This window comes from Mesocricetus auratus, unplaced genomic scaffold (genome assembly GCF_017639785.1).
Source record: "Mesocricetus auratus isolate SY011 unplaced genomic scaffold, BCM_Maur_2.0 Super-Scaffold_100009, whole genome shotgun sequence".
Lineage (NCBI taxonomy): Eukaryota > Metazoa > Chordata > Mammalia > Rodentia > Cricetidae > Mesocricetus > Mesocricetus auratus.
This window is the reverse complement of record NW_024429193.1, coordinates 43,872,725-43,894,925: the sequence shown is the minus strand read 5'-3', so window position 1 is coordinate 43,894,925 and position 22,201 is coordinate 43,872,725. Positions and strand designations below refer to the sequence as shown.

The following is a 22,201-nucleotide window of genomic DNA, read 5'->3' as shown; positions in this document are numbered from 1 at the left end:
TGAAAATAAATAAGAGCAGAGTAAAAGAGATGCTAGCCAGACAACCAAGAAGCATGACATGTAGAAAATGAAGTAACAAGCCATGACCACATGGCAGAGGGTAAATAAGAAATATGGGTTAATTTAAATGTAAGAGTTAGCTAGTAACAAACCTAAACTATTGGCTGAGCATTTACAATCAGTATTAAGCCTCCGTGTTTATTATTTGGGAACTGACAATAAGGACAAGAAAACTCCACCTCCAAATTGCCTTCCACAAATATTTTAAAGATAATCTTCTAAAACATATTAAAACCCTGTGTGTAATTTTTTCATAATTTTCCATGATTTAAATGAGCTTTTTTAACCAATTCAGGTTCATTGCTGCAATAGATTTTACAAGATGTGAAAAAACAAAATTCTGCAAAAAATAAATACAAGTAACTGATGCTCTCAATATGATTTATTTTAAATTTTATATTTTTGATTCAGCATGGATTGCAATAAATGGGTCTTCAGCAGAGTTACTAATAGAAAATTGAGCAGTACCATCATCAGAAACATAGACTTTAATTCCAGTGCAATAGCCATCAATCTTGTCTCCAGAAATGACATCACAGTAGGTGCCAGCAGGAAGACCAGTCTGTAAAGTTGTTGACAATGACCTAAAAAAGTAAAAAGTAAACGGAAGTCCATTAATAATTGCCTAAACTTTGTGCAATTAACTGGCCAGAATAATGTACTGGCCAGAAACCAAGTAAATGAGAAAGGCCTGCAGACAGACAGAGAGATACACACAGAGACAGACAGACAGAGATGATAGATAAATGGTAGGTAGATAGATAGATGATAGATAATAAATTATAGGTAGATTGATAGGTGAATAGATAGATGATAGATATATAAATAGATACATAGATGATAAGTAGATAGATGATAGACAGATAGACAGACAGATATACAAATATAGATCAAAAGAGTACTTAGTAAATCAAAAACTTGGTCCCCATGTGGTGTCATAGTTTGGGGAAGTCACATAATATAGACTTGTTGGAGGAATTGTGTCTCTGAAGGCAGGCTTTAAGAGAAAAAGACTCCCATCTTCTCTAGTCAACTCTTTCTGTCTTGTCCTGTTGTTCAAAGTGTGAGCCATTAGCTTCCTGATCCTGCCCTCATATGTTGCTTGCTTTCATAGAGTATAACCCTATGGAATTGCAAATCCAAAGAAATTCTTCTCTAAGTTACCTTGGTTATGATGTTTAATTACAACATCAAAAAAGAAACTAATACAATAATCTAAATGAGCAAAAGGCAACTATCAACTGAGATGGTCAACTATTTGCATAGAAATTCATTAAGTATAGTTGTGTATATGAAGAAATTGTTAAAGAAGAAGAAAAAGTTGCATGCATCAGAAAGGGAAGACCAGTCATTGGAAACTCTAGAACCAAACCTCAACTGCTTCCTGAGGAAAATCATCAGGAATAGCTAAGTATACCAATGCATTGAAACTATTCATCACACAAAGATATCAAAGGAATAGAAAAATGAACAGTTGAGATACATTGCTAGGGGATAGAGGGAATACTTTGAATCTAATAATATTCAAACTTACACTGATTCTTTAAGATTGTAATTGAATGTTTATTTGCTTTGTGCAGATGTCACATGAGTATGAGAATATATGCACCTGACAGTGTAAGAAGACACAAAAACAACAGTAACAAAAAAACTACTTAAAACAAAGTCTATAAAAATGGAGAAACAAATTAAGAGCAAGCACCATTTTTTCTACAGTTTTCAGATGACTATACTTTCTTAAATCCATTAATGAAGAGATTTTCAGGTACAAAGGAGCAGGAAACAAAAAGAAGAGTCTAAAAACACAAGAGTATACAATCCCATTTTAATGGATACCCACATACCAGTCATCATTGTTAAAGACAATGAATCCTCTGTTTCCTCTGCCAAAAGCTACTTGGTTGCTGCCATTATCCCACCAGTTTGAGAAAGGTTGACCATTGACTACGTTTCTGAAGGCGACCATGTTCCTAAAAACACAATATCATGTGAAATGCTGGTAAACTTAAACTTCAACAATTAAAAGAGTAAGCAACTTTCTTGTTAGTCAAGATCTATCTGTAGGGAACACTCCCAACCTTATTTGACGCCATCGATGTTCACAGACCCAGTCATTGCCACAAGTTGTGTCTGCATTAATTGTCACTTCTTTGGTTACTCCATTGTCATTTGGTGGTCCAACCCAATTATTGATATCCTTAATTAAAGGAGAAATTTTCAGGATTTTAACATGCATATTTCATTTCCATTCTACTAAACTCAAAAAGTTCTTGGGTTTTTATAATATATAAATAGTATCTAACTTCTTCAGTATTTACACAGACTTTTGTTGAGTCTTTACTATTTAAGTGCATATACCACCGTTCTAGAATCTTATTTCAAAGAATTACACATTTTTATTCCCCAGTGACTTTTCATGCAACAACTTCTTAATATCTCTCTAACTTCTTTAATGTCACTAAAGTGGTAAGAACATTAGTATCAGAAAAATTAGGATTTAAAAAAAACAGGCTCTAGTACCAATGGCTTTAAAAAAATCATTCAAGTTACATAAGTTTGCTATGCCTGAATTTCACCACTTACAAGATAAAAATATTGTTTTGTTGCTATGAAAAATATCAATGTCTATGAAAATTCTTTAGCATATAACTAATTTCCTAATTAATATCAGTTTTGGTAATAATAAATACATCCTGATATTCTGTAATAAATTCTCCCCCATCCCATTCCTCGCCTTGCTCAGGTGCCAAGCGACCACAGCAGATAGACGTCCTGGGATAGCTGATTTGCCCTGGTGCTTGTAGCAACTGATATGCTCATGCATCTCCAAGGCTGTGAGAACTGGCTGCTGTTTATCTGACTACTAAAACATCCAGGACTAGACTTCCTTTCTTTTCTATATGACCTTATAAGTTCCTTCCCTTAGCCCCAATTTTATACACCTCATGAATCCAACCGGCTATTCTTCCTGGAGTATAACCAATCCCTGCTAATTCCTAATAAATGAGATGTTCATCCTAATAAACAGCACAGTCTCCCAGTGTCCTTTCCCATAGTATTTGGAATCCTCTTTCAGCCCTGGCCAGGTGTTGCACCCCACCGCCAATACCCCACCCCGGGATGAAGCAGTACTCCAGCAGGGCATTAAACAAAGGGTTTACCTTCTCTACAGGTGTTACTGTGCACAATCGCCGTATCAAATTGACAAGGTAGGTACTATTAGACTCATATGTTTTGCTTTGTGTACCTTGTCCCTCTAGTTTTCAAGTTTTCTTCATAGTGATAAAGCAGTGATACTTCTGCAATATCCTTACATCACTAAAGTTACCGTAAATAAATATTTGATGCCATGTATTTTATGCAACAAGTTTTATGTGAAAGTAAAACAGGACTGCTTTTCTTTAATTGGGAAAAATATATTCAAACTTACATCTCCATTCTGAAAATATCTTGGCCAATGGTAACTTGACATTACTCGTGTGAATCCATAAGGATGAGCCAACATAAATCCAACTGCCATTTTATACAGCCTGGAAATTACAAAATAATATTACAATAGAAGAATAGAAAACTTTCCATCACTAAAGGGCAAATAACGAAACAGTGAAGAATGGTTTTACCTACCTAGCATCCCAGAATGTGAGGATGGATGATCCTCCAGCCCCGTGTCCTCGCTGATTGTCGTGGTTGTCCACAAATACAAGGGCTCTGTCAGAAGGCATGAAACCCCAGCCTTCTCCCCAGTTCCTATTTTGTAAAAAATATGCACATATTATTCTTTTACAATATATTTGGATTACCCTAAATCTGTATCTCTTTCCAGAATCTATTTTCACTTAACTACTGATTCTTTAACTAAATGATTATTCCACAGAAAGAATTTCTTCCAAGTGTGTTCAAATCTGTATCTCTTTCTATAATCTATTTTTACTTAACTACTGATACTTTAACTAAATGATTATTCCACAGAAAGAATTTCTTCCAAGTATGTTCATATACACATATATGTTTGTCTAATGTCTTCCACTATTCTATGCATGGTAAATTTATTTGTGTTTCATTCACATTGCTCCTGTAAGATTATAATGTAGATGAACTCAAGAAGAATAAATATCCATATCACATTATACACAACGAAAAACAAATAAAATGAGGACTGAATATTTCACTGTGTGTTATGAACAGTTAAACATTTCAAACTAATTTATTGTAATATAAAGGTGCAGAAGTATGGCTACATTATAGTTTTATTTGGGAGTAGTAAGGTTTTTAAAGTAATATCTGACTTCAGCAGATTATAATTGCCAAAATCTAGTTGACTCAAATCAGAGTCAGAAAAAAATCTCTAGGTGATGTTTTGTGTTTCTAAAATGTCTCCTTGTTATTGACATTTAACCTGAAAATTATTAATAGTAGATGATTCATTGTGACTTAGAGAACAATGAACCTTCTTGATAACTAGCTTCTTGATAAATATTTACTAAATTAGGATATTCTAAGATGATCATGTCCTGGGATAATATGTCAACAGATATGTGACAGTCAAAATGAGAACATGTGATGTATTTACTTTAAATAGGCCATCTTCTCTCCATTCCACTTGCGGATAACTGTGCCGAGTTTTGCTCCATACTTGAATTCTGTCACACGGCCATTTCCAAAATACTCACTACTTTTTATCGTCTCACCACCCAAATCAATTACCTAGTAAAGACATAGGGAGAAACTCTCATATGAATAAAGTAATATTAAAATTTTTAATGTAAAAGTAATATCCTATATGCTGTTGATTCTCAAACTGACTTTCTTTATTCCCTTATAAAGTATATGCCTCACTGTTGAAACAAACTTAATGACAATGCCATTTCTTGTTCAATAACAAATCAATGAAAATTCAGAAATTCATGCTAACAAAGTACTGTAAGATAAACAATTTGAGCACATACAAATTCATTTAGTTCGCTAAAGAAACCAAATTCAAAACAGTACTAACCTTGTCACATGAAAAAAATGTGCACAGAAATATTTATCAACTTACCCAAAATTTACACACTTAATAATACCCCATACTTCAATTTAGAAAGACGGGCTTGAGTCAGCACTAAAATTTTCTTACATAATGATCCCTGAGTATACACTAAATGGCACAAAAATGCTGCAGGCTACACAAATCCTCTACACTCCCTTAGATCCTTACTCTGGAAAATAATTAAGTCTGTTATATCCAAATAAAAGGGAGTTAAAGAAAATACACATTTAATAAGGCACTCAGATTTTAACCTATCTTTTGGTTAACAAAAATGATGCCCTTTATATGCACATATGTGTATTACTTTACCTCTTGATAAATGAAAGGTCTGCTTCCTTGAGAGAACCATCTTGTATTTAGGTTATGCAGTTTGTCCAAAACCGCCTTTATGTCTCCAGGCCACATGTGCTTAGAAGCATCAAGTCTGAACCCTGCTACACCCATGTCAATGAGACGGTTCATATAATTAGCCAGTGTGGTACGAACATAATCTTTCTCAAGTGCAAGATCCAGAAGTCCAGTCAGACGACAATCTCTGACCTGTTGAGACAAATAAACAAACAAAACAAAGTGGTGATTGATTTATAAATGTCACCTGTCACTTAAGAATCCCCTTGGCTATTTACTTATTCACCTATTGCTCTGTAGGAAGCTTCATAAAATCTTTTCATGGAACACTGGGACCATTCATATTCTACTGTATATACACCCTGGGAATACTTTCCAGTATGAAGACTGAACTATGAAGAAATAAAGTAGATAATATTATTTGTTGATTGAGGAAACACCCTTTTTCTTCCTCTCTCTTTTCCTTTCTTATTTCTCTCTCTTAATGTGGTACAAGAATGAAACCCTGAGCATTAAATAACTAGGAGATTTCTAAAGACTGACTCCTCGCATTTCTCACTCTTTTCAATATATCCGCTAAAGAATCTAAACCACATGACTAATGGTATTTCAAAATATCTATGTGGATAATGAGGCCAGATTGTTTTTTATTCTCATCATTTTCCTCACCTGAGCAGCATCATTGTAGCTCTCAATGCCTCCACTTCCACTCTTACATTTGCCATCATTAAAATCCCAACCAGAGTATGGAACCGCAGGGAAGTCCCTGTTTTTTGGGTTGAAATAACTTCCACATGTACTGCTTGTTCCTGCTTCGGCCCCTTCTCCACACATGTGGTTAATGACAGCATCCACATAAATACGGACCTGAAGAGAAAAGTGTGTGCTTCGGTTCAATGCAGAGAGCTAAAATTGATATAAATAAATTCCACAGCATTCTAGCAAAACTAATTAGATGGATGGGTGGATTATAGATAGATAATTTTATAATTTAATCTTAAACAAGACAATAGGTCAAGTGTGAAAGAAAACCAATGTGAAATAAAGATCATGAACAGTCCTAATATTTGGTTGAGAAGTTACAGAACTGATAAATGGAAAACCAGAAAAGTATTGCTGAAATCAAATGAAAAGTGCTATTTAAAAAAAATAGTTTAAAAAAACTGTACATTATTGATTTTGAAAGTAGTTAATCTTATTAAAAGGAAAATAGCTATTTATCATAAAATGGCAGTAGGTATTGCAACTGAAATTTCTATTTTCTAACTAGAAAAGGGTTAGTAGAAAATGAGTGTGGTTATAAGGATTAATAGTCAAAGATTTGCTTTATAAGTATTCTTTAAATGGTTCATATTAAAGAATTTTTCAAAGTTGACGATAAAGCAGTAGTTAATTTTGAGTTATAGCTAATTTGTAAAAATAATCAAAATGTGAATATTTTGCTCAAGAAGAATAAAAATATAAGGCAGAAATTGGTTTTTCATATAATGACTTCATCGGAAATATGACTTCACTTACACCAACATTGTTACACCTTGTCACCATGTCCTTGAATTCATCTTCGTTTCCAGACCTTGAGCATATTTTGTAGCTAATTGGTTGATATCTTTCCCACCAAGGTCTGAAAGGATTGTTAACTACAATATTTTCATTGGGTGGAGAGACCTACAAATAAAACAATTAAGACTGTCAGATTATGCTTTACTTTACATAATAAATTCTGTAAAAAGCAAAACTGTCAATGATCCTACAATTCTTAATCTGTGTTCTTGTAGGTATATTGCTTTAGAACTACTGAAAACATTTGGAGCACAATGGAGAGGGCCTCCTGGTGTCATAAAAGAAGATATAATGTTGTCATCCCTACCAAACTTTTTTCTTCCTCAAGAAAGATATTTGTTACATGAATATGTTGCTTCAGAATACTTAAAAATATTAGAAAACAATTTTATATAAGCACAGCAAACTCTGTATTTAAATTGTGAACAAATCTTACCTGCACCCCTCCAAACCCATTAGGAGCTAAGTATCTCTCACATTCCTTGGCAATATCAACCCAGCGCCACTCAAAGAGGTGGACAATAGCAGTCCGTCCATATTCAGTGTGTGGGTCATACTGAGCCCAGCAGAACCCAATGAAGGAAAGCAGCAGGAAGAACTTCATTTTGCTATTATGTTGCTAGTGGTTTTTTCTAACAACCACTTTATTCCTGAAAAATAGAAACAAAAATGAGAAAGTATCAGATCTGAGGTTTGTCAAGACTGATACAGATATTAACTATTCCTCTGTCAATTATGATGATTTCCTATGCTCTCCTTAACCAGCAAACTGTATGAACACTATCTTTAACAAAATGAGACCCTTTCATAGTTCACTGGCAATTCTATGCTTCCATGATGTTCCATGTTCTCCCCATGACCCACCATCCATAGATACATGTTACATATTCAACTGAAAGAATAGTTATGTTTTAGTCTACATTTACTCAGGTAAAATTAGTAAATGTTTTATGTGTGATATCTTTTGAGATTATGCTATTGAATTGTTTCATTCATATTATAAGTATATTAATATTTACACATTCACCTTTCTGAACCAAACTTTATTTAAAATGTAATTCATATCTAATTTTCCTAGTCATAGCATGTGTTCAGTAAAGTCTCTAATGTTCTCATTAAACGGCTCTAGCAGACATATACTAATTTCCAGGTATTGTGCATGATATTGACATGAATTATGTCTTCATTTTCAGTAAGTGAACAATATTTGAGAAAATGTATATTATAGTCAATTCTAAGCCTTGCAATATATACAAAAGCATACACGCAGGACCAGGGAAACTAAGTCAATTAGGCACACATATAATGATTGACAATGGCAGAATTTGATAATATATTTAACTAAAAATCAGTGTATTCTTTATTTCACCAAAATTTCTGAAGTTGTACTTTACAATATGAGCTATCACTATCTCTGATATGACTTTGTGCTACAGGGTTATAGCAATAAAACACAATCAGCCTTGCAATAAAAGGAAACATGCTGATCAATGGAATCAATTGAACACACAGGCATAAACCCAAACACACATGGACAGACACTACTTTTTTATAAAGAAGCCAGAAATACACCCTGTAATACAAAGATAGTATCTTCAGCAAATGGCGCTGGTCAACCTGGATGTCAGTACGCAGAAGGATGCAAAAAGATCTATATCTATCACCCTGAACAAAATTCAAGTCTAAATGGATTAAAGATCTCAGAGACAATGAGGAATAGTCTTGAAATCATTGGAACAGAAGATGATTTTCTGGACTGAAACTAATAGAATAGGCACTAAGATCAACTCATGAAACTGAAAAGCCTCTGAAAGAAAGGACACTGACAAAGTCGTAGCTTAGAAAATAGGAAAAGATTTTACCAGTTCCACATCCAATAGAAAGTCTTCTATCTAATAGCCAAAATATATAAAGAACTTAGCAAACTAGATACCTCAAAACAAGATGATGCAGTTTAACAATGGCATATATATAAAACAGAGATTTTCAACAGAATCTCAAATGCCTGAGACAAACTTGATGAAATGTTCTTGGTACCAAATCAACTAAACAGTTTTCACATGGGTTCACAAAGGCAGAAGGGGCAAGCAAATGAGTTTGCACCAGGCTCTCTGCTTATATGAAATGTCTCTTAGCTTGTTGTTTTGTGGGACTCCTAACAGTGGGAGAAAGAGTATCTTTGGCCCACTGGCATGCTACTGGGTTTCTTTTCCTCTTATGGATTTTCCTTGTTCAGCCTTGATATGAGGACCTTTGTCTTGCCTTACTGTATCTTGTTTTGCTTGGCAATTATGTTTTGGAGGCCTGCTGTTTTTTAAAGAGGAAAGAGAAGGAACGTGTGTCTGGGTGAAAGGGAAGTAGAGGGAATCTGGGAGGAGTGAAGGGAGGGGATACAGTGGTCAGCATATATTGTAAGAGAGAAGAATCAATTTTCAATTAGAAGAATAGAATTAGAAATGTTCAAAATTCTTAGCCATTAAGGAAACACAATCATCTTACACCTGGATAAGATCAATAACACAAATGACACCTCATGCTGGCAAGGATGTGGAGCAAAAGGAAAACTCCATTTCTGGTGAGAGTGCAAACTTGTACAACCACTATGGAAACATATAGCCAATATGATCTTGTGCATAAGACTTACACAGAAAAGTTTTAAAAAGGCATAAAAATAGAAGTTAGAGTAGTTAGGAGACACATCAAAAATGTGGGTATAGGACTAAGAGAAGGTAAAAGGGAAGGGAATATGACCACAATATCTTGTATGCAAGTAAGAAATCTTAAATAATAATAATGCCAAATAGAGCTAAGGACATAGTCATTGACTAAATGTGTGCCTAGCATTTATGTGGCTTTGAATTCAAATATATATATATATATATATCACATCTTTGATAATATACATTAGAACATTTGCTACCATCTAAAGAATAAAACTGTTCCTCTCAAGTAGAACAGACACTTGAATTTTCAATAAAGCAAAATACAATATTTATGGCTACTTCGTTGTATTACAATATTACACAGTGCATATTTAGGAAACAGATCATCTTATGTTTCTTGGTCCTCATCATAACTTTTTGTGGAGTCTTCATCATCTCCTTCCCTGTAGTGGCTCACAAGGTATTGGATAGACTATTGTAAAATATAATCACCTATGTATTGTGGATAGCAATTACAGGTTTATAAAAAACTTTGAGGTGTAAATGAATTTAGTTATTGTTAGAATAACTATTGAGTTGACATATAATATCCATAAATACACATAGTACAAATTAAAATATTTAAGAAGAAAAATTAAAATCTTAACTAACATTAAGATATCTATCTAGAAATTAAACATATTATCAAAAGCATTTTTAATCAATGTTTTAAAATGGGAATCTTATTTCAGCATGAATGCTAAATACGTAAGACTCTATTATAAATTCAAGATTCCTCTTATTGCATCACTTATCATAAATTTAGGCATTATCTTAAACTCTACTTGTGGACACTATATATATATGTATGTATATACAATTTCAAGAAATGATCTAAATATTAAGAGAAAAGTAGTAAACTCTCTAATTTGTATTTGCATCTCTATATAGCCCTGTTTGTATGTGTAAAGACCAATTATTTACGAAATTATTTTTACTGGATGCTTCCTGAAATTGATGGCACACCCTGACATTATAAAATGAATTAATAATTACCAGTAAGAGGCAGCTTACCTACTTTTGCCATTAATACTGGGAGCCTAGAGGACTCATATATAAGTAACTTTATAGTGAACAATTTCATAGAAGTATCATTAAAATAGTTTCTTTAACCTTCACATGCAATCTTATCATCTATATCTCTATTTATGCTGTCTCTAAGTGTCCATGTTTTATTTTTCCAGGTTTTAGCATTCTAAAGTGTTAGGAAGATACATTAAATAAAAGTATTAAGTTATGGTTGCTTTACTTAAAATAATGCATAATTCCTCTAATTGTACCTAGCATTCTGTCTCCAATCAGTAAGCATTTACCTACCAATACCATCTCCCGAAAAAAACATAAACTTACACTTAGCATAAGTTACATATGAAGGCTAGAGAAGAAGACAAAGTTTATCAAGTTTGCCTAGCAGGTCTCTGAAATTGAAGATAAGTTTTGAGCCAAGGCTCAGTAGTGTTGCCAACACAAACAGCACATTCTGTGCTGCTAGACAAGCAAACACAATCTGTCAACAAACCCAAAAGAGACCGTGAAACCCTTACACATAAAAAGGAGCATGAAATAAAAAAAAACCCTCTTATTTAAGTACAAAAAGGGGGAAAGTAAAAAAAAAATGCATGGTTTTTTAAAGGATAACTTACCACAGTAACTTGTGTAAAACAGCAATCATCCAAGCCTACAGTTAAATGTTTGTCAATTATAAAACAACAGGAATCTCACTGTTTTGGTTTCAATTTCTCTTCAGTTGAAAAGAAGGCCAGATTTAGAAATTTACAATTTTCATCCTTTCACTATTCACTCTTGAAAACCTTCTATAATTCTCCAGATATGATTTCTTTCAGCATTGTAATCTGATCTCCACGGTGACTGACGATGGACTCGGCACCACCCCCCTGGTGTCCTCAACAGGCCAAGGCCCTCCCCCAGCTGCTGCTTTGCCGCCTCTTCTATTACAACATAGCTCATCAGTTTGCTCTCTCAATAATACAACATTTCCTTCCACTTCCAACTTTTCCTCTGAATCATTCACATAAGCTAAAAGCATAAAGGTCTTGTAAAATAATTTTAAATATCACATTAGTTTGTCAATGAGCCAAACTGAATCAATAAAATAAATGAAAACATAATGGGAACAAACATACTGAAACAAATGTCTATTGTTAGGGCTGAATTTGTCACCCACAAAGTGATGCTTAAACAAAATATTAAATTCATAGAATTCATGATGTGACCATTGATCAAATAATAAAATTATTTGCTGTGATTTTAAAAAAGACAAAACTACTAAGACTAAACTCTTAATGTTGTGTGATACGTTTCATCAAATACCTGAAAGATAGAATTGTAATCATATTTACATTTAGAATAAGAAAAGATAGTATGGATCAAGTAGTTGGTGAGGTTGGTTCAAAATCATATAACAGGAAATATTGCAGTCATAATTCTAAGCCAAGAAATGTAGTTCCACATGGAGTTCCCTCTTCCTACCTTGTTACTTATTAATTGCTATAGTAAAATCAAATAGTTGTTGTTATGGAAAATATCTTGGAATACAGAAAAAATTAAGGTAATAAAAGCGAGCATCATGCTTGGTATTTTTGTTTTATAAATATTCACTGAAAATGAGATTATTTGTTTCTGTCATATTATTCTTTAATCTTACACAAAGAAAATATATTATTAAGAAAGGATTTGATGCTTTTCTGTTTATATTACTATATACACTGCTGAGAATGAATATGTGATGTTGACAATTAATTGTGCAAAAAAGTTTTCTTAATGGCCTCCCAATTTTGCACATGTCAAAACAAACTTTCTTCATTTCTTTCTTTCTTTTCATAACAGAGACTTTTCTTTTTTTATTTAATTTTACGTGCTAATGTAATTTCCTACTTCCTCCCCCCTCACTTCTACCCCTTCCCACCTCACCTATTCCTCATAGAGGATAAGGCCTTCCTTAGGGAGTCAACAAGTTGCACCAAGTTGAGACAAGACCAAGATCCTCCCTCCTGTATCAAGGCTGAGCAAGGTATCCAACCATAGGAAATTCTGTACATTATAATTCCAAATACAGTGTAAATTCTACTTATATTGATCTGTGCTGGAAATGGCTCACCCATGCATGCAGAGAAACATACATGCATGTTCATTAGGACCTTTCTTATAATAGCAAAGTCTTAAATAATAAATATCCAATATATAAGAGACTGGCTAAATAAAAGAACAAATGTTTCCTACATGACCTTAGTTCTATTGACAATAGAATACTGTCCTGTTCAAATTCATTGGAAGACTCCCTTTCTGACCTAACAGGTAGACAGCTGTGCAAATAACATGCAAATTTATGGGCATGTCCATTTGGTCTTTAGTAATTACTTGTATTAGTACGTTAAATGTCTCCCAGATTATTGTGTATTTCTTAATATTTCTAATCCCCTCTTGTCCTTGATCTTTTTTTTTTTAAAACACAAAATTGGTACAAAGATTTTGAAATTGATGAGTTTCTAGTCAGAGTAAAATATTTTCATATATAAAAGATTTACATTGGCCATTAATTTAGCATCTAATTTATCTGTGCAAAACTTGCATAGTTATATTCACTGCTTTGTTGTTGTTTGTCTGTATGTTTTGTTTCGTTTTGTTGTCACAGTTTGCTGGGGTAATTTTTGTTAATAGCCTTTTATTTTATCAACTACTTTTATCAGTTTTTAAAATCATACCTGAAAATGCTCGTGATTTAACATAAACAGTTTTCTTATTTTGGGTTAAACTACTAACCAGTATATTGTTGCATTTGAATACACATCCTTACTGAATTGTTAATTTTTCTTTTTAATGCATACTTAAACATTGTTTTATAAGATAATTTCCCTTTTAAAGCAGTAGAAATTATGCACTCTGTTTCTATTCTGTTACTGAAAATTATATTATGCAGATTTTCAGAGTTCAAAGGAACATCAAAGCTGTTTGCCAGATAAAATAAAGTGATTTTATGATGGAAAAGCATTCCTTCTAAGTTTAAAGTCCCTGTGTCCACTTTTAAATCAACCTCACACTTAATCCTGGAAGACATTATCTTTGAAATAGGGGAAAATAGTGTAGATGATCCCATATGCTTGCCATCTTACCTTCTACTTATGTATCTAATAGCTCAGGAATCCTATCAAGGATTACTCTGACCCTCTAAAATACTTCCTTTGTTATAATTTGGTAACAAAAATGTTACATAGTGGTTTAAAACTGACTCTTTTATTTTTATTGCTAAAATTATAACATAATTAGCATTATAAAATAATTTTCTTTCAGCTCTTTGAAGACATCGGTTGTACTTTATAAGCATTCTGTGTAAAAATATTTTCAGCAGTTACTACTTTAAAATATTTTGTGTTTATGACCAGATGCCTTTACAGTGTCAAATGCATGAATTTTTATTTGTATGTTTCTTGGAGCTGGAGCGATAGCATACAAGTGTTTACTACTATTGCAGAGGACACGGGTTCAGTTTCCAGCACCTACATGACAGTTCACATTTGCCTAAAACTCAATTCCAGGGGATCCAAAGCCATTTTCTTAACATCATGGACTCCAGCACACACATAATGCACACACATACACTCAGGCATACACTCATACATAAAAATAAATGATTTTAAAATTTTGTTTATTCCTTTAGTGTACAGTGCACTAAGTCAGAAATGTAAGCCATAAAAGTTGCAATGTTAAACTATTTTTGACTTCTTAGTGATTTTTTGGCTGGTTTCTCCCTCCACTTTTTTGTAACTTAAAGGAAGTATATAAAAGTTATCATTAATACTAAAACTTCTGTTAATCCTACTTCTATGTGGTCCACTTTTTATTTTTTACTAACAAAGCTAGGTTTTGTAGACTCTCTTTAAATATATATGGAGAAAAATCCTGTGCCTTGCTCTGGGGTCTACTCTGTTGTACAGAATAGTAACATTCAAACTATGATTTGCCTGAGTGGATTGATTTTGTAAACAGAAGTTGGCCATGAGGTATTGCATTTTGAGTGGTTAAGTGCCAAAGTAGAATGCCCTGTTTGTACAAGTAAATACCTTCCTGCCAGCACACCACAGGCCACAACTGGTAAATAATTTATTAGTGCCAATAAAATTGTCCTCCCATGGATACTTCAAAAATAAAAGAACTATCAGACACATGAGATCCATCTATTATACCAGTTCAACCTCCCATAAGTAAAGACTATAAACAAAGGCACTCCAAGATAATGAATGAAACAACTGCCTACCTATCACTCAGTCATTTGTCAGGGAATTACTGGGGTGGATCAACAAGAGAATTTCCAGCTGTCCTCATATTTCAGTTTAAGCATGGTTTCTCCTTTCAATTCCATGTGGTCCACTTCAGGATGATCCATCAAAACAACAGTAAAAGCTGCCTACCTTGTGGACCAATGCATAATTTCTCTGTGTCTTGGCAGTGCTGGGATGAGTTTCTTAATCATTGATTCAGCCACCAGTATCAACCTTCTATACCAGTATTTTCTCTCTGAGTTTGCTTTCAGTACTGACTCTTTATGTCTCATGGCCTCTTCATACATTTACTTGCTGGTCTGTAATCCATATGATATTGTGCAAAGTATAATGTATTGCATGTTATTAATTTAGCAACCAAAATTTGTATGAAATATAAAACTATGATTGTCATAGTCATGCTTGATATGTTAACTCAAAAGTACTTTTGTGGCATAAAGCTTATGAAAGAAATAATTTGCAAATTTTGACATAACTATAAGGTCAAATAAATATTATTACACTTCTGGCATATTTTCCTAGTAAGAATTGTAGTAGTCATCATGATTTCACTGCAATTCAACAAATAAAATCACTACTGCAAAATATTTGAAGGAATATGGTTTTCCAAGCAAATTAAACCATTGGTGATACAAACACATCCTCATGAAAATTTGTGACCAGAAACTAAAAATTAACTCTGTTAAGCCAATGTCTGCCTTGTATGGTATTGTAATATGGCATCCTTCTTTCTCATACCTGACCACAGCGTTGGAAAGAGGCACAACTGCAAACAACACAGATCAAAAAGTCATGCTTAATGAGATTGGAAGTAAACCACTGACAAAGAGAAGGGTCTTATTTTCATGAGTAACTGGCTAATAAAGGAAATACACGATGCATTATAAAGAAGAGAAGCAAACATCAGATCATTCACCTAATATATTTTAATGAAAGTTCCTGTGTCTGTTTTAATTAATTTGTGGCTTTTTTAAAGATTTGTTTATTTATTTATTCGATGTACATTGGTGTTTGCCTGCATGTATGTCTGTGTGAGGGTGTCTGATCCCCTGGGACTGGAGTTACAGACAGTTGTGAGCTGCCATGTGGGTGCTGGGAATTCAACCCAGGTCCTATGGAAGAGCAGCCAGTGCTCTTAACTGCTGAGCCATCTCTGCAGCCCCTGTGACACAGTTTTAATCATATTGAAGGTTTCTGATTTATTGGGAACACATATGTAGATTGTTGAGAGAGGATTTTTAAATTTAATTTTACATATTATGTGACTGTTCATATTACATTTTCATTAACTAATTACTTGGTGAAATGACAGGGATACCCAGATATGAGCGTATGTTTAGGTATTTTCATGTCTAGCCAAATAATTATTGAATATCATTTAATTCCACTCAAAATAGCACACAATGCTTTCCAGTAGTAATAAGCAAACAAGTCTATGAATTCCAGTAAACATGCAGCCAGGACATGAAATACAAATTCAGTTGCACTGACAAAAATAACGTGAAGACACTAACACAAAATTCATACTCAAGCAAAGCGGCATGTCCTTCAAAGAACACATACCATGTGCAGCCTTCCAGTGCAGTTGTAATCTTCTGATTTGGATTGAGAATGACTGCTCTAACATGAACAGCACAATTTATTGTCATCTAGTACAAACAACGTTCTTATTTTTGGCTGTTCTGTTTGGATTCTGCTTCCATAAAACTTTGACCGGTAATCTCTGTAATGCATCATGTAGAAAGAACAATGTGTATTTCCTCTGGCCATAGAGTCATTGCACTTCTGCTGTCAGAGTCATGGAGGAAATCTACAGAACAGCGTGTGCTTTGATCTGAATTGTTCAATGCTGAATAGAATAGCAGCTTTCAGAATAGTTGTGTACTATCCTAAATTTTCTAATTCATGGGGCAGTGGTTTTTCATGAGTTACTCCATTTCGAGGGCAATGGTCAAAGTAGAACAACTCAGTATCATGTTTAAACAAGTAATAAGCCTCCTTATTAGGGAAGGGCATTTAAAGTAGCCTCTCCACTATTGCTTAGATTGTTAATTGGGGTCAACCTTGCAGATCACTGGATATTTCCCTAGTGCCAGATTTCTCTTTAAGCCTATAATTGCTCCCTCTATTATGGTATCTCTTACCTTGCTCTCCTCTATTCTTCTCCCAACTCAAACTTCCAACTCCCTCATGTCCTCCTCTTCCCTCCTCTTCTTCCCTTCTCTCTCTTCTAGCTCCCTCTCCCCTCTCTCCATGCTCCCAATTTGCTCAGGAGATCTTGTCCCTTTCCCCTTCTGTGGGGTACCATGTATGTCTCTCTTAGGGTCCTCCTTGTTTTGTAACTTCTCTGGTGGTATGGATTGTAGGCTGGGGTCTCTAGTAGTGGATCAGTATTTATCCCTAGTGTATGAATGGACTTTGACAGTGCATTCCACATAGAGGGATACTCTCTCAGTCTAGACACATGGAGGAGTCCTAGGCCCTGCTACAAATGCTATGACAGACTTTGATGATCCCCCATGGAAGGCCTCACCCTCCCTAGGGAGCAGAAAGGGAATGGGATTGGAGGTCATTGGTGGGCAGTGGAGGAGGTGAGGGAGAGGGAACTGGAATTGACATATAAAACAAGCTGGTTTCTAATTTAAATATAAAGATAAGGGTGAAGCACACCTAAGGAAAGAAAAAAAAGTAATCAAGTAATCTCCACCATGTTTGTACCAGCACATCAAGACTAACTGGTTATTTACTTATGGTGACTTAAAATTCTATTTGTGGCTATTCGAAATTATATCAGCAAAACCAGATACATGTACTGATCAATATAACTTTCCTCCATGAGATTATAAAGGAAGTAGCAATACTAGATGCTGTGGCTGTAGCATTCAATTCATCACTCTGACACTTCTCAGGGGACTTTCTGGGAAAAACATCTGAGAAAGAACTTCTTGCTTTCTCTAGGCTTCAGCTCAAGCATGGTTCTTCATATCTATGGTACATGGTCTGCTTTGGTTGCCACTCTAAACTGACACTCAACACTACCTATCACATGAACTTGTGGCTGATTGCTTTGTACCTTAGCATCTTTGTGGCTGAATTTAATCTCTTACCTCTGATGATCATCAACCTTCTGCTCCAGCAACTGCTCTCTACATGTGACTTCAGTACCACCTCTGTATTCCTTGCCTTCTTCAAACAAGTTCTTAACTGTTCTATAACATATATGCTGGAGATCTACCATGGAGGGCCTCATCCTCCCTGGGGATTGGAGTGGAGATTGGGTGGGGGACTGGGGACCCTGGTGGGGAGGGAGGGGGAGGAGAGGAGGGAAAGAGAGCTGGGATTGACATGTGAAACAAGATTGTTTCTAACCTAAATAAAAAATAATAATAATTAAAAAATATATGCTATACACAGATGATGTAGGTGATTTATGCATTTATGCAAAGTATAATGTGAAATCTGAGTGCTACTGACTTTAGTGATTAAATCTGAATGACACAGAAGTTATGATTGCCGTTGTACTCATCATGAAGCAACTCAATTATTCTGGAACACTAAAATTGCTGAAGCAGAGATAGGAAGAGCTTTTATTCAATAACTGATGATACAGTTATGCAAACACATTCATTTAAGTTAATAAATTCCCTCCTGGCAATTGGTAGAGTTTGTAGGATTCAATTCCTTAAAGAAGAAATAGAATAAATAAAGTAACCACCAGTATAATTTTGAATTTATATGACTTGATCACAAGTAAGTTAACCAACTCAGTGATGTAAAAAAATGTACTTACACTACAGTGCAAGACTATCCAACTTACAGTTATACCAGCTTTCTGTAATGGGAGGCAGCACACCTCTGACATGGAGACCAATAACTGAATTTTAAGAGATCCTGGAAGGCACACACTATCTTTCATGCCTACGCAGCAGAGAGTCTCAGTCTCAAGAAAAAGGACCCAGTAAAAGAAATATACAATGCTGACATAAGTAATGAAATAAAATATCAGGTCTAATATAGTATCAGTGTAAGCTAGACTATAAAGTTATGATATACTAAGCAATTATTTGAATTAGTGTCAAAACTAGACTATGCAAAAAGCAACAAAAGAGATAATGAATATTCTACTAAGACAACACAAGAATATCTAAAATTCTCATTCATGAATGCAATTCTTTACAGAACAGACTTAATATACTGCCACCATTAGAACAACCATCATTATGTCCCAATCAAATAAAACAACATTAATAACAAGATAACTTTCAAATTAGGACCTCCCACAGCCAGAAAAAAATAGCCCTAGAATACTCAACTAACCAACACATCACTAATGAACTCCATAACGATCCAAAATTATAGACTATAACAGAAAGCCCACAAAATCTATATCACAATAAGTAAGTGATGCACACAATAGTCATAGGAAAATATTGGACAGTTAAGTAGTTAAATAAATGCAAGCAATAGAACAGAGAAAGTTGACTGTTGGTGGTGGTGGCACACACCTTTAATCCCATCACTCAGAAGACAGAGACAGGTATATCCCTTTGAGTTCGAGGCCAGCTTGGTCTACAGAGCTAGTTCCAGGACAGCTAGCGCTGTTATACAAAGAAAACCTGTATCAAAAAAAAATAATAACAGAGAAAGTTTTCAAAGAACACATTCCCTCCAAGAAATTCAAGAAAGCAGACAAAAAGAAACATTTTTTTCTCATAATCTGGAAGGAGACCTGAGCAAAAATAGCATCATAAAATCTTTGGGTAATAAAACATACATACAATTAGCAATAGAAATTCAAAAAAATTGAACATCACATTCATATACTTCAGGAGTCCCATTTTACATATGAGGTTACATATGAAAATTTATGGAAGGCTGAATTTAAAGACAATAATAATTAACATGACAGTAAAATTTCCAATAGAGCTCAGCACTAAAGTAGTACCATAGGTCTTTGTGACTGCTAGCCAGACAGAAATATACAATGAGAATAAGGAACAAAAGGCAGAGCAGGAGTCAGTAACATCCAGTTTGGTGAGGTAAGAAACCAGCTTAAAGTCAGGGTTTATAAAACTAGTGGCTGAAGAAATTAGCACTGTGAGAAAAAATAAAGAAATTCACCTTGAAGCTGTAGCAAAAATGCAATGAATGTATCTCAGGAATTGACCAGACGATATCTACAGCAAGGTAAACCATAAAACGATGTATAATCATTGGAAAGACACTGATATTTTTAAAAATCTATCTCCAGAGTGCCTGTCTCAAACAACTACACATTACCACATTTGACTATCCTGCTTCCCAGTGACTACAGCAGCAATGATTGAAGAAGGAGTAGATGTTGCTCATGTTATTAGTATTCATGTTATCAATATGATAATGGTGGTTTTCTGATGTAGAGATGGAGAGTTGTGGAATCATGCAAGCTTCAACCATACTTTTACAGGAAGATGTTGGGGAAGGCTAAGTGGATCAAAATTCACGCATGTAGCCCTCCAAAGTAAGATTCGTGAAACACTGAAAATGAAGCTAATGCTAAGATGTTACCTAAGAATTACAGATATTATGGATGTGAAATATCTATTGAGGAAAGTATAGGCCATGATAGAACCAGGATAAGATGTAGATCATGTCTGCTACAGCTGGCAAGGAGACGGAGATGGGAATTCCCAAGATTTGGAAGCTCACATCACAATGCAATGTGGTCAGGGTGCTGGGTGTGAAGACACAAAATTTGGCGGGTATCAATTGGGTATTGTTCTTTCCTTGGTTTGACTTTCACTATTTTCTGTTCCTTTTCTTGCAAATGAACCTTTCAGCCCATGGCACTTTACACTTAAAGCATACAGCTTACTTTAAAATTTTCTACAGAGTTTCACAGATGACACGTTTTCTTCAGTGTCAAGGGAGGTTCAGGACTTGAGTTTTAAGAAACAGAGGATGAATGAGACTTTTGGAGTTCTCGATGTCTGGCTAGATGTACTTTGAATTTTGATATATCCATAAATCTGTGGGGGTCAAAGTGGACCGTTACATTTGAGCATATACCATATTCCAAAAACACGTACATAGTGAAAGTTTTATCACCAAATTATGAACATAATAAAAGTAATAGGATAATTAGGGTGCTTCCTGAATCAATGAATTAATCTATTCATGAGTCATTACTGACTGAGATAGCAGATGGGATTGCATTGTTGATTAAGAAAGTCACTGAGAACATACCTTTGAAGGAATGTTTTGTTCCGGGCTCCCGCCTGTCTCTCCACTTCATGAACATGAGAAGAAAAGCTTTGTCCCAACTCATGATCCCTATCATGAAGTTCTGCTTTACCACAGTTTACAGGTAATGAAGGAAGCTGATGTGCAATGAAATCTCTCAAACTGTGAAACAAAGTAAACCCTTCCTCCCATTTTCCCTGGTATTTTTGTCACAGTGATGAAAAATGACTAATGCAATTTATTACCGGAAATTTTATTTGGATTCTGTATCCTTAAAACATGTGCCAACAAATTCTGCATTGCATCACTTAAAAAGAATAATGTGTGATTTTTTTTCTCATGAGGAACTATTTGTCTCCTGCTATCAAGAGTGACAGTGTACACTACCACACATTGAACTACTCTCTGTTGAACAGAATAGAGGCTTTCAGTTTGTTTGTTGCCTTGTTTCATTATACTGCATAAACCAGAAGTTTCTTTGTGTACATCTTGAATACAATAAAGAACATAAAATGAGACATGTTAAAATATTTCTTGAAACTTTTAACTATAGTTTATGTATAGCAATACAACTTACATATTAAAAACCACAGTAATAGAATGACTTGATATGGTTTTGAACAAAAGAAAAATGGGAAATTTTTTAAAAACCCTCACCATGGAACATTTTTTAAAATAGCTTGTTCTAAATGGGTCAATGTGACAAATATACTCAGTAACTAATGTGTCTAATACCTGTTGCTTTAATGACCAGTGGAATTAAAAAAAACAGAACTTTCAAGATCATTTACTTAAAAGAATAATACATGTTGGATTCTTGAGAATATGAAAATAGTTTTACTTCTTCATTACACAGAAAGTTGAAATTACACACCCATCATGGTATGGTGACTACAATGGGGCTGATATTAGGGGAAATACATTACATATGCTTTTGTGATTCTTGTGTCCTTTTGCTTTTCTCGTCACCTAATATTATGCTA

General features: G+C 34.4%; 2 protein-coding genes across 4 annotated transcripts in view; both read right to left on the bottom strand.

Moving 5' to 3' along the window:
• Positions 1–424: 424 nt before the first annotated feature.
• On the bottom strand, positions 425–16,675 carry LOC101834678 (alpha-amylase 1). 2 transcript variants are annotated; one of them, XM_040752010.1, is made up of 11 exons: positions 16,560–16,675; positions 7,434–7,647; positions 6,956–7,102; positions 6,107–6,304; positions 5,399–5,629; positions 4,631–4,764; positions 3,685–3,807; positions 3,491–3,590; positions 2,139–2,257; positions 1,905–2,030; positions 425–644 (listed from the first exon to the last, which is right to left on the bottom strand). In XM_040752010.1, exons 2-11 carry the CDS (start codon positions 7,599–7,601, stop codon positions 455–457), a joined length of 1,536 nt encoding a protein of 511 aa, XP_040607944.1. In that variant the 5' UTR covers positions 7,602–7,647; positions 16,560–16,675; the 3' UTR covers positions 425–454. The 2 variants fall into 2 exon arrangements, with proteins under 2 accessions (XP_040607944.1, XP_012980516.2); XM_013125062.3 differs by lacking the exon at positions 16,560–16,675 and adding an exon at positions 11,343–11,532.
• Rnpc3 (RNA binding region (RNP1, RRM) containing 3) overlaps positions 7,606–22,201 on the bottom strand; it is a 71,927-nt gene continuing 57,331 nt past the window's right edge. For both annotated transcript variants that reach the window (XR_005879346.1, XR_005879345.1), the window contains one exon: positions 7,606–7,647. The gene's annotated coding sequence lies outside the window, so the exon portion shown is untranslated. The remainder of the gene's footprint in view (positions 7,648–22,201) is intronic.